At 44.0% G+C, this 12042-nt stretch overlaps 1 protein-coding gene across 12 annotated transcripts in view; it reads right to left on the bottom strand.

The window, feature by feature from the left end:
* Positions 1 to 12042, bottom strand: part of CADPS2 (calcium dependent secretion activator 2) — a 382815-nt gene that overhangs the window by 66180 nt on the left and 304593 nt on the right. For 4 of the 12 annotated variants that reach the window (XM_045288826.1, XM_030885185.2, XM_045288829.1 and 1 more), the window contains 3 exons: positions 9704 to 9845; positions 3662 to 3817; positions 1237 to 1384 (listed from right to left, as the gene is read on the bottom strand). In XM_045288826.1, the coding sequence (XP_045144761.1) occupies positions 1237 to 1384; positions 3662 to 3817; positions 9704 to 9845 (446 nt within the window). Of the gene's footprint in view, positions 1 to 471; positions 487 to 1236; positions 1385 to 3661; positions 3818 to 9458; positions 9579 to 9703; positions 9846 to 12042 lie in introns of all 12 variants that reach the window. The other 8 variants (XM_045288824.1, XM_045288822.1, XM_045288823.1 and 5 more) reach the window with 3 other exon arrangements.

Here is a 12042-nt window from a genome sequence, read left to right as displayed (position 1 = left end):
TTTAAGACCTCAGATGCTATACTTTTTGATAGCCAGGCACCATCAGCTTTCTTCGCCACATTTGCTTACAGTGGCATGATGGGGACATGCTGGCACTAGATGGAAGTGGAGTGATTGAACAACATTGGTGGTAGCACTGACAGCCACTGGGCTGTTCTCTTTAAATGGTCAAGTTTATGGTAGGAAGATGTCTTCACAATAAACCATTAGTGAAACATAAGGGTAGTTTGTGGGGTCTGCAACACTACAGGGAAGACATGATGTAAGGGGAAATGAGTTATGCAGATTTCCGTGGGTCCTTGGGTAACTGTTAGGTTAAGGTAAGCTTATGTACACAGAAACCAAAAACCTGAAAATAGGTTGTAACTGATTTTAGAAGATGAAAATGGAAAATGGACATTTACAAATAATAATAATTAAAATAATAATAATCACGGACATTTACAAAAAAGGAAAAGAAACGAGACTTACCCACTGACTACCAAACTGGATCATGCCATGGGAGGGGGAAAGACGATGAGGGGGAACATGAGGGGAAAATAAAGAAATGAGAAAATAAAAAGTAATTACAACGGGGAAAGGCAACAAAATGTCAACCTAAACAGATTGTCTAAAAAAAAATAGATGCATTTCTACTCAATCACCACTTTTTGTAAAATTAAAACATGGATGGAGTAGTAAGAGAAAATTTTGATTTTGAACCAAAACAAAACCCAAACAGATATATAAATGTGTGTATGTACGTATATATCAATGAAACAATGGCTTACTTATGAAAAGGTGCCAGGCCTTGTTTCAGAATATCTTTCTATGTCATCTTTAAAAAAAGAAAAAGAAAAGAAAAAAAAAGAAAATGTTTGTGTAAATTATAGAAGTCATGTGCTATTTTTATGTGTGACTTGCCTTCAGAGATGCAAACGCTGGTGACTCCAGATTTGTCTAAACAAAGGAGATAGCTTTCTAATTTGCTTGTCAAAAACAAGGTTTATGTAAACCCTTGACACGGTTAAAAGGCATATATGAAATTCAATGACCACTTCTTCAAGGTTAGGCCCTCTTCACATTATAGCAAAAAAAGAAAAGAAACAGAAATGGCACCAGTTGAAGAAAAGCAAGGAAATGGATCAAAACACTTGGGGTTGGAGAACTTGGGTCTTCCTTCAGCCCGCGCTGTCATGGGAGCCCTTCTGGAAACAGCACCCTCCTGTGGCAGGGCAGCCTGGGCGCGTCACTTACCTCCTGCCCTCCATCCAGAGCACAGAGCTTGGTGCTTTGCTTTTTGGCATCGACGAGCACATTGAACATCGTGCAGACGGAGGCTGGGATGCGCAAGTCGGTTGTTCTGCTTGCCTTTTGAAGCTTGAGTTCAAAGGCAGTTCTTGTTCTAGTCATGAAAACATTTTCATTAGTCATGAAGACAGGTGTCCCACCTGATTTGTTCCATTGAAAGCAACACTACACATGCTGATATCAAACATGCAGAGGAGGAGTGAGCCATGTGGCAGGACTTGGGAGCAAGGATCCTGTGAGGTGCTTCTCCTAAAGGGTGACGTCAGAAAGATCAGGTTTATTGGTGCTATGTCATAGGGAATCCAACTTTACGCAGGCATTCACATCAGCTCTACTCAAATGAAGCCCCGTCTTTCAGATTCCAGGGGAAACGCCAGTCTCATTTAAAATGGCTAGGTTAATTTTCAAGTAGGACAACCACATGCTTCTTGGCATTAAGGTCAAACAAACTCTCGGTGTGTGAGGACTTACCTAAATGAAACCACCCCACCCCAACCCAACCAATCCAAGACACAGGCAAGCCAAGACAATCACTACCAGGATGTTGCAAACTCTGCACCATTTTGCCAGGAATGTGTAGCTCAGCAAGTGTAACTCTTCTATGTCATTTTGAGTCTATTTATTTTCAAATACCCAAATTAGGTTTTTGAAAGAAACTCCAGAACCTGTGTTTTAGAATTGATTTTGTTAAAGCTTTTAATGAATAACCACAGCTTGGAAACATCAGAATCTCAAATGACAAACAGGATGTAGAAGAACGTCACTATAGAATCAAATCTACATTCTTGCTTCATGAGACCATTAACTAGTATCCTAGAGACAGAGCTTTCTGAAAGAATCTGAGGGTTATTCGATTATCCCAACCTGTCCTTGAAATTCAAATGCTCTGGCCCACAATGTTCACACATGTATCATGAGCAAAACCGATGGAAAAACAAAAACAAGGTTTGGCCAATTAGGGGTAAAGTTGAAATTTAGAAGTACTCTTGATATATAATCCTCACGACTGGACCAACAGGTAACATCATGATAAATGGAGAAAAGAAATCCAATTTCATATTGCTTGGATCCACAATCAATGTTCATGAACGCAGCAGTCAAGAGATCAAAAGACGATTTGCGTTAGGTACATCAGCTGCGCCAGACCTCTTGAGAGTATTGAAAAGCAAGGATATTATACTTGGAGAACTTAGGTGTACCTGACCCAAATCATGGTATTTTCGATTGTCTCCTATTCATGTGAAAGTTGGAGCCTGAATAAGTAAGACCAAAGACAGAAGAACAATTGGTGCTTTTGAACAATGGTGCCAGCAAAGGACATTGGAGATACGAAGGATTTGCTCAAAGGACAACCCAATCTGCCTTGGAAGAAGTCGGGTCAGAATGCTTCTGAGAGTCAAGCATGGCGAGACTCTCATATATGAGACATCATATACCTTGGACATGTTGTCAGGGGAGACCAGTCTCTGGAGGGCAGCAGCAAAGAGGAAGGCCCTCCACGAGGTGAAGTGAAACGGTGGCTGCCACAATGAGCTGCAGCATAGACAGAGTGGTGAGGATGGCATTGGATAGTGCAGTGATTTGTGCCATTGTGCTCGGAGTCACTATGAGTTGGAATTGAGTGGATGACACCCAACCACAACAAGGGACTAGTGGGTCATGCTTTAGGCTGCTAACCACAAAGTCAGGAGTTTGAAGCCACCAGCTGCTCCTCAGGAGAAAGATGAGGCTTTTTACTTCCATAAAAAGTGACAGTCTTAGACGCCCAGAGGGCCAGTTCTAAGCCTGACCTACAGGGTTGCTGTAAGTCACAAATGACTTCATAGCAGTGAGTCTGTGCTTTTCTGTTTTTTATTATAAACCAAAAACCGTTTGGAAGAGCCCACAGGCTCAATACCCGTTCTGGCTAGAATCTACAGAATGTAGATGGGCGCTTGGGGCTGCTCTAAGGTGGGTAGAAATACCAGCAAACAGTGGGAAATCCCTGAGCAGTAGACAGCAAGGATCGTATTTGGAGTTTGCTGCGCCACTTTGCAGCCCACAGACACCATGTGTGATGTATAAAGTCCCTAACAGATCTTTTCCATATGTCTCACGAGGTATCGCCTTGGGATGTGGAAGCACAGTATTCCCACAGAGAAAACAGTAAGCACAACAGAAAGGATTAATCCGGGCATGGGTGGCACCGCTGAGGGCAGTCCTTGGGCCAAGGCCGAACCTCTCATCACCTCCCTGGGTCCTCCGGATTGAGGTCGGAGAGCTAAATGGAGTGAGATGCTGGGGTCCTTCCATATGTCACAGTTATGCAAGTCGCGAAAGCGGTATCGTGGGCGCGGGCCTATGAAGCAGCAACTTGAAAAACCATGTCTACCTTTTGACACAGGCTTCAATCATATCACTGGCCATCAGCTTTAGTCTTTGCTCTAAGTGGTGGGCAAATTCTTGTTCTGGCCAGTGGAGGTCAAAGACAAACATCTGCAGGGCGTCCAGTTTCCAAAAGAGGTCTTCGGATGTTGCTGAGCCATTGCTAGAAGAAAAAAAAAGGGGGGGGGGGATGAACATCATGAACTTCCACTGTAGACTCTGTGGGTGACCCACTCATTGTCAGCTCTCTTTTCAAACCAGCTGCCCACCGCTAAAAAGGATCACCTCAAACAGCTCGGGGCTCTAATAGTTCTACTCGGTCAACCTTCTAAGGCTTCCTTTCCACATCTTACGTCATAGAAGAACACACGCAGAACGGAAGAGAAGCTCACATGGAGGCAGGGGGTCAAAAATGGGGAAAAGGTATAAGGGTACTTTGCTAAGGCATCTAAACGCAATGTTTGCCTAAAGAACAAAACACTCTTGAGGTTCTTTACACTTTACAGGTCTCCAGTAGAAAGAGAAGGGTCTCTATATTCGCCCTGCCCGGTTTCAATTGTATTTACTGTAAATTGTATTTACTGTAATTAAGCCACCTTCCACTGGCTTTCCCTATGGTTGAGCTGACAAGGATTCATTTACAGCGAGCAAGGAGATTTTGGGGGTTGGGGGTGTCATTTTAACTGTAGTCTACTCATCTCTGCTTCGCAAAGGAAGTGATGATCTGTCTAGAAATGCAGAGGATGCTTCGTGGGAGGTCAGAGAGTCAATACGCTTCATCTTCCACTCCGTCATCATGGTGACGACTGTGTATCTGTAGCTACAGGTGTGTACTATAGAATCCAACTCACAACTCACTGCCATCGAGTCACGCCCTACCATAGCGACCCGATAGGACAGAGTAGACCTGCTACCTGCAGGTTTCCTACACAGCGACTCTTCACGGGAGGAGAAAGCCGGGCCCTTCTGTGTCTCATTTCTTGGTACAGGTGGAACAGGCAAAGGGCATCAATGTTGACATCAAGAAGCTTGGCTGGGAAACACATTTTGTTTCTCTCTTGAACGGTTTTGCCTTTTCTAGTTCACAAGGAAAACCCAGGTCATGACATAGCCCAGGCAACACCCAGGGTGCTTGGGCGTGGGGACAACATCATGTATGCGTGGTCCTTCCAGCTAACTAGAGAACCCCCACTCACAATGAAGTCACTATGGGGACAAAATGACTCTCACGGTGAGTAAGTTAATTGTGCCAACCTGGCCGATAATCACATGCGGGGCTAACTGAAAGGCGGAGGGATAAATGGGTGGCGAGGCTCGCCTTTCTAGTTCTCGGTCTCTTGCTTTGTGATGGTCGCACCAGGGTGCAGCTGCCTTAGCAGTTCCCTGCTTCAGCTTGCAAGATTGACTTCCTGCAAGACATCCCCAAGGAGAAGCCACATGGACCTATCCCGATGCAGCCCCGGGTGCTGGAGCAGCCGTGTGGAGACCCCTGCTAGTGCTGAGATGCTTATCCGTTCACTGACTCAGCTTTCTTCCTGCAGTCAGCACCATTGCCTCTGTTTTGTGAGGTGGAGGACTTTGTGGACTGGTGTTGGGTTAATGGGTTAATGTTGGACTTGTGGGCTTGGGCAGCATTGGGTTGGGATGTTTTCATGATGCTCACTTTCTTTACATAAAACTCTCTCTTATCCATGAGTTGCTGTGGATTTGTTTCTCTAAAGTACCCAGACTAATACACACGGACAGGATTTTCACCCCATTATGAAGGTCATTTGTACAAGACTACATAGACTATCTAAATTAAAGGCTAATGCTACCATGTCCCGTGATACAAGTATATGAAAGTAAAATAGTTCGACCTCACTGCTCAAAAGAATCAAAGCAGAGTAACAACAAAGCTGCCGTGAGATCATCTGGCCTCGGCTGCCCAGCAGCTGCTTGAAATACACCCGCTACCCACTGCTGTCAAGTGGACTCTGACGTAGAGCGGTCCTAAGGGACAGGCTCAAACTGCCCCTCGGGACTCTAGGGCTGTAAATCTTTCAGGAGGCACCTGCTTCATAATGCTCCCAAGAAGTGGACGGTGTGTCTGACCTGCCCACATTTTGTGTGGCAGTGGATTGCTGCTTGCGTGATCGCTTTGCCACCAGCACTCCTGTTGGCATATGTTAACTTAAAATTTCCATATTTAGTTTGTGCAAAAAAAAAAAGGATCACAAGAACTCAATTTTGTTACAAGAGCAAGGCTGCAAAGCTTATATATAAAAAATCATCTTTTTTTTTGGTTTTACTTATAGAGTAATCATATTGTTTAGCTAAGCTTGTCTTCATTAAACAATGTCAGAAAAATCCCTTTTGCTGACGGATGAGAACCTTTCTTTCTGACCCCCAGCCCCTGGCTCAGCATTGTAGCTCTACTGCCAAGCGACGTAGTTTTCTCTTCCCACGCTGCTGGCAATTCTAGCCGCGTCTAGCCAAGATGTCCTCAGAGCTATGATCCCCAGGGACCAATCACAGCAAAGCACAGAGAGCTCTTTACTCACATCCTATCTCCTAATCTTAATACTCAGCTAATAAGCAATTACTATAATATATAGAAAATCAGATGTACAGGTATGTAAAAGAGCCAGACAATGCCATGCTCATGTTGCTCTGAAAAAATAATGTCAAAAAACCTTCTCTTTTCTGGAATAAGTAGAATAAAAAGAAGAGGCAAAACAGACCCTGGAACCCCCCATAGGCATTCACAGTGTGCGGTTTGGAAGAGGAGATATGTTTTAAGAATTGATTGGCAGAGGAGTAAATCTGATTCTTACAATTCATATTTTACTTTGGACAAATAGAAGTGGATTGACTATTGGAAATTTGTAGGTATTCTTTAATGCCACGACTCAACAATAATAACAATCCCCTCAGCAGAGCAAAATCTCAACTGGTAAAGGGAGAACTCACCTAAAAGTGGACTTTTTCAGTACCAGGGGAAATGAAATACTTTTAGTGAATAAGAATATGGTTTCCCTCCCTCCTGTTATGGTATGACAAGATTCTGACCCATCACTGTGCTTACCTAGGACAATAAACATATAGGATGATAAAGGTTTGTTATAGTACATTTAATGGCAGTTAAGTGTCAGTAGTTTTTCTCTGGTGCTGGAGTATAACATCTGGATGTTCTTAGAACTTTTTGACTTTAAAATGATTTCTAATCACTGACCCACAACTATTCGCAGACTGAAGACCTTACACGTGAGTAATGGACCCTGGGGGGCTCCCCTCACAATGCCAGCAGGAAGCTTATCTTGCTGGCATTTGCTTTCACAGCTCACATACCCAGAAATGTCTGGGATTGTGGAACTAGCCCATTATCTTTTAATGCCAGTTTTCTTTGAAATGTTTTACTCCGGTAAAGAGTTATAGTCTCAGAAAGCCACAGGGCATTTCTGCCCGGCCTTGAAGGGTCTCTGTGAATCAGCATGGACTTTATATGAGAATGTATGAAGCATGTTAAGAAGGGTCCCCACATCTCTCCCTGTCAGTAGCATCTTCTTTCTGGGCATTTCAGCTCTAAAGGCACTTGCTAGGAAGATAAGCTTCCCGCTGGCAAAATGTAAAGAACAGAGAATGGGATCGTTCCACAAGCATTTGGAAGCCCCTCGCATATTAGTAGGCAGGCATGTAATTTCAAACACTCTTACACCACTACTATGACTACTATCTTTTTTTTAAATTAGAAGATGTGTTCATATATTTCTTCTATTTGTGAAATGGATTTTTAGGTTGCTATTTAATGTTTAATAACCAAATATCTTTGCAAAGAACAATTTCACTCATACCATAACATTTTGAGCAATCTGGGCACTTTGACAAAGGGTTGGTAGCGGTGGCAGGCAAAGATCATGGTGACTAACTTATAACACATGTATTTTAATTGCTCATGGTGGTGACAATACAAGTGCTCTATTTATACAAATACAAGTGACTGAATCACAATTCCCTAAGATGCAGATCACTGAAAACAGAAAGGAGCCTCCAATACACCAGGAGTCAGAGTTTCTAACTCCTGGAAAGGGCTGGCAATGACAAAAACCCTCGGTGTCACAGGAGAATGCTCACCACAGTGCCTTGGTCAAAATAAAGGGCGCTCAATGGATGAGGGATGGGGAAGAAAAGGGATTCCATTTTAAAATGGTCTGAGTGAAAAGTACAAAGATAACATGAATTTGTTGTATGCCAGCCATCAAAGCAAACACATGTGGCAGAGAAAAATTGTCGCAGAGGGTTTCCCAGGCGGTAGGTAACCTGTATAGGATCAGACTGCCAGTTCTGGTGGGTTCGAGTAGCTGACCTTTGGGTTCACAATTAGGGGCCTAGTTGTTGTGCCATCAGGGCTCATGATACACTTTTCCACTGCCGCTGAGTCAATTCTGACTCATAACGACCCTATAGGGCAGTGAGGAATTTAAAAAATAAACTTCCCAAGGCTGTAAACCTTTGTAGAAGTAGGCTGCCTTTAGCCTTCTTCTGCTTAGTGGCTGCTGGGTTTGAACTGTCAGCCTTTTAGTTAGCAACCCAATGCTTTGCTTCCTGTGCCACCAGTTGTACCTACTGGTGTCTGAGCAGAACAAAAGAACAACATCCTAGTGCTGTGACATAAAGAACCACACCTTCGTGCAGCTTCCCCAACTCCTTTTGTGCCTTAGTTTATCTGTAAAATGGGATGGAATGGGCCTTCACTCACAAGGTTGTTACAGGGCGCCTACTAAACAAGGAGCTTGGCCCTGGGCTCCTAGCACGGCTCTTCTAATTATTTGTCCTCCCTGGTTTTGCATGAAATAGGTTCAAAGCATGTGACTCCTCAGCCGAGTTTTTCCTGCCAGGAAACGCAGACCATTCCTGAGTTCACCTGAGTATGGGGAGGCTTGACCTTTTGAAAGCTATACACCATGAAGAGGACTGATGATGGAGAGAACAATCATGTATAACAGTAAGGCTGATCATCATGTATTGAGAACCAAGGCTATTCCAGGCAAATTCCCCTCGTTGCTTCTTTCCATCCTCTCAGAAAGACTTTAAAATCCGGTGTTATGACCACCTTCGAGTTGAGGGAAGCTGAGGCTTACAGAGGAACGACCATGAACAAGCCAGTGGCGGGCCCTGAATTCAGGACTGGTGGACTCCAAAGCGACCATTAGCTTCTGAACCTGCAACCAGTAGGCTCATTGCCACAGGCTACCAGTTGTACCTACTGGTGTCTGAGCAGAACAAAAGAACAACTTCCTAGTGCTGTGACATAAAGAACCACACCTTCTCTGCAAATTGAAATCACGCTTCTGTACAGCGGAGACTAGGGTGAAAATGGGAACAGAATATATGACTCAAACTGTTCTTACAATGTCTTCACACGTGCACAAGGTGAGTTATGTTGGCCGTGACAAAGCTAGAGGGCCTACACATTCTACAAACTTTGCTTACCATACCGACTGGCTGATTATGAAGAGCTTGTCCTAGATCTATTAGGGTAGAGTCTAAAACCTGGGCCACGAAATGACCCTTGCCCCATAGGTTGCACACGAGTGATACCAGCACAGTGTCATTACCACTATTATTTAAAAATCTACATCATTTATCATAGATCTACTAAGCTTAGCTTCATAGCCTCAAAAACTCAAGCAATTAAAAGCCAAACATAGTATTCCTCTGAACGATAAATGGCATGCATTCTTAAACACAACTGCACACCGCGCAGCCCAGGCCATGCACTAGCTAACATTCACACCACCAGTTAATAAGTGAGGGATACACACGTGGACTCATATAAAGAAGCCATCCATGTGGGAGTAGAAAGGCTAGGAATCTGCGGAAGATTAAGAGGCAGACTTGGAACTTTTGGAAGAGCTACATTGGGAAGACTGTTGGCGATATTCCTGTAGAGAAACAAACAAGGTGGGAAGGGACCACCGTAAGCAATAACTGAAGATGGCCAGGGGCAACGTCTTCAGGTCAGGGTTGAAGAGGTGGGTGCTCACGGGACAGGAGGCAAGATACCTACTTGACCGGCTGCCACGTCTCTTGCTCAAAGCCTCTGTGAATTGACTGGGCGATGGAGGATTCCATGAGATCCACGTAGCGGACAACCAAGGGCACAAAGATTTCTTGCAAGTGTTTGTGAAATTTTCCATTACACAAAAGTGCTGAAATAGCCAAGCAGAAACAGCGTCTGTCAGAAGGGATACGATTTTTCAGGCATTTGGCAAACAGGGGTGTCAATGTGTTTCCTGAGAGTCGACACATGCCAGTAGCTTGCAACTCCTGGCGACCCCCCTGCTTGCGGAGCAGAACTGCGGGCTCCCTACAGCTACAAGGCTGTGACTTTCAAAAGCTGCTCACAAGGCCCTTTGGTACGAAAGCCCTCCGGGAGGACTAAAACAGTCAGTAGTCAAGCACTTAATCCTTTGTGCCTCTCTGGGACTGCCTCGACACTGAAGAATTAATAGGATATAAAAGATGATGGATCTTGCTCTCTAGCCCATATTGAATGCAAAGTCATGGACATGTATCAAGGAGTCTACATGACTTCCCTCTCCCTGTAACAGTGGGGTGCGCACACAAACAGGCCTCTTGGGTGTTCTTGCAGTCAGGCAGCTTCTACTGCCTAAGAGGATAAACCCGAGGGACAGGACTGCTTCCTGGAGATACAAAGGTGCTACTGGCCCCCCTGAAGGTCTATGTATATGTGAGTGCCGTCATTAAACAGAGTTAGAATCTCTGTGTTTGGAGCCCTCCTGGAGCACCCCCCCACCCCCCCACCGCCAGCCAGGATGGCTACTTTCTATGCAGAATACCCAGCAGCCTTGCTAGCAAACCATCAGAGGCCAGTCTGTGCCAGGAAATACTATAGACTCTTTAGGAAAATATGAAGTAGTACTAAGCATCATGCTAGTCGTTAAAGAATGTACAGTGGGCGTTGAGTGAGGGAACATCGCCTGAAGGGAAGTCTGATTTGCAGGGCAGGGGAAGGAGAGTGTACTCGGTTATTGAATACAATGGGAAGCAGTATTTTAAAACATTTTTTCTTTTTAAATAGAGAAGTGATGTGATAGGATCTCTCTGGCTGCCCTAGAGAAAAGAGAGCAGTGGCCAGTGTGAAATCAGAGGAAAATTAGTCCTCAGTCCTCTGCAGTACCAGGCCAAGCAAAGGATGGCTGGCAGCCTGGATGAGGGTGGCAGAGGTGGATGCTAGAGAGATGTCTTCCAGGATATCATTCTTTTTTATAAATTTGGCTGGCTGTACAATGCTGGGAACTATGCTTACAGTTTCTAAATGGAATGTCTGGCAACCTCAGTAGGCCAAATTTCTACATTCTTTTCTTCAGAGTGAAAAAAACAAACAAACCACACACATACACCCAGAAAACCTACACTGTATTTGGCCACGTAGGCGGTGTTCACTAACACAGTGGTGTGTGCACGAGGAGATTCTCGGTGGGTTACTTTACAGATGTGACCCTGGAATCTGTTCCTTCTCGACAACTCTAGACCCCTGAAAACTGAGCAAGAATAGTAATACAGAGGACAGCACAATGTTGATTTCAGGGTTTGCCCCACCTTTTTCTGTGGGTAAATAATTTCTCCTAGCTTATCTATATGCGAAAAGATTTCCCATTACCACAGGGATGGCAGGGATGCTTCAAGATAAATGTCATATTTAAGAGGCTAATGTTCTCTTAATGATGTTTTCATCAGCACACAAAGAGGAGCCTTATGTATTGCCTGGGATTCAATCACAGAGCTAGAAGGGGCTACAGATCATGCAATTCCGTTTCTGTTGCCCATTGCCATCTGAAGAAGGGTGGGAAACATTAAAGAAATATTCTCCCTGATGCCATCTAAACAATGGTCATAGGCAAATTAAAAAAAAAATCTCCCTACAGATAAATATAAAGCAATCTGGACTGATTGGGTCTCTGCTTAGGAACCATTCTCATTCCTGTCCTTCCCTCTCATCATCATAAGCATTTTTGGAGAGCCAAGCACAGTAATAAGTATCTTAAATGCATTTTCTCCTATAATCAGCGCAATAACCTGATGAGGAAAGATGCCTATTTTTACCAACTTTATCCATAAGGAAATGGAGGCACAGAGAATTTAGGACACTTGTCCATTAGGCAGGAGTATAAAATCGGAGTCCCTACACATCGTCCCTCTGGTAAACAACACTGTCATTCTTTACATTACAAAACCCATCATCACTTTGCCTGATTTCTGTTTCTTCATCTGTCCGTCCATCTATCCATCCCCCAGCATATTTTAAGAATCAGAGATGTAGAAGGTTGGTTAGGTATGATGAATATTGAAATGACAGCTACATTACAGCATATCTTTGATGAA

This window comes from Echinops telfairi, unplaced genomic scaffold (genome assembly GCF_000313985.2).
Source record: "Echinops telfairi isolate 266 unplaced genomic scaffold, ASM31398v2 ScPeMD7_23;HRSCAF=83, whole genome shotgun sequence".
Lineage (NCBI taxonomy): Eukaryota > Metazoa > Chordata > Mammalia > Afrosoricida > Tenrecidae > Echinops > Echinops telfairi.
Note: the sequence above shows the minus strand (reverse complement) of the source record. Positions and strands in the feature narration are given on the sequence as shown.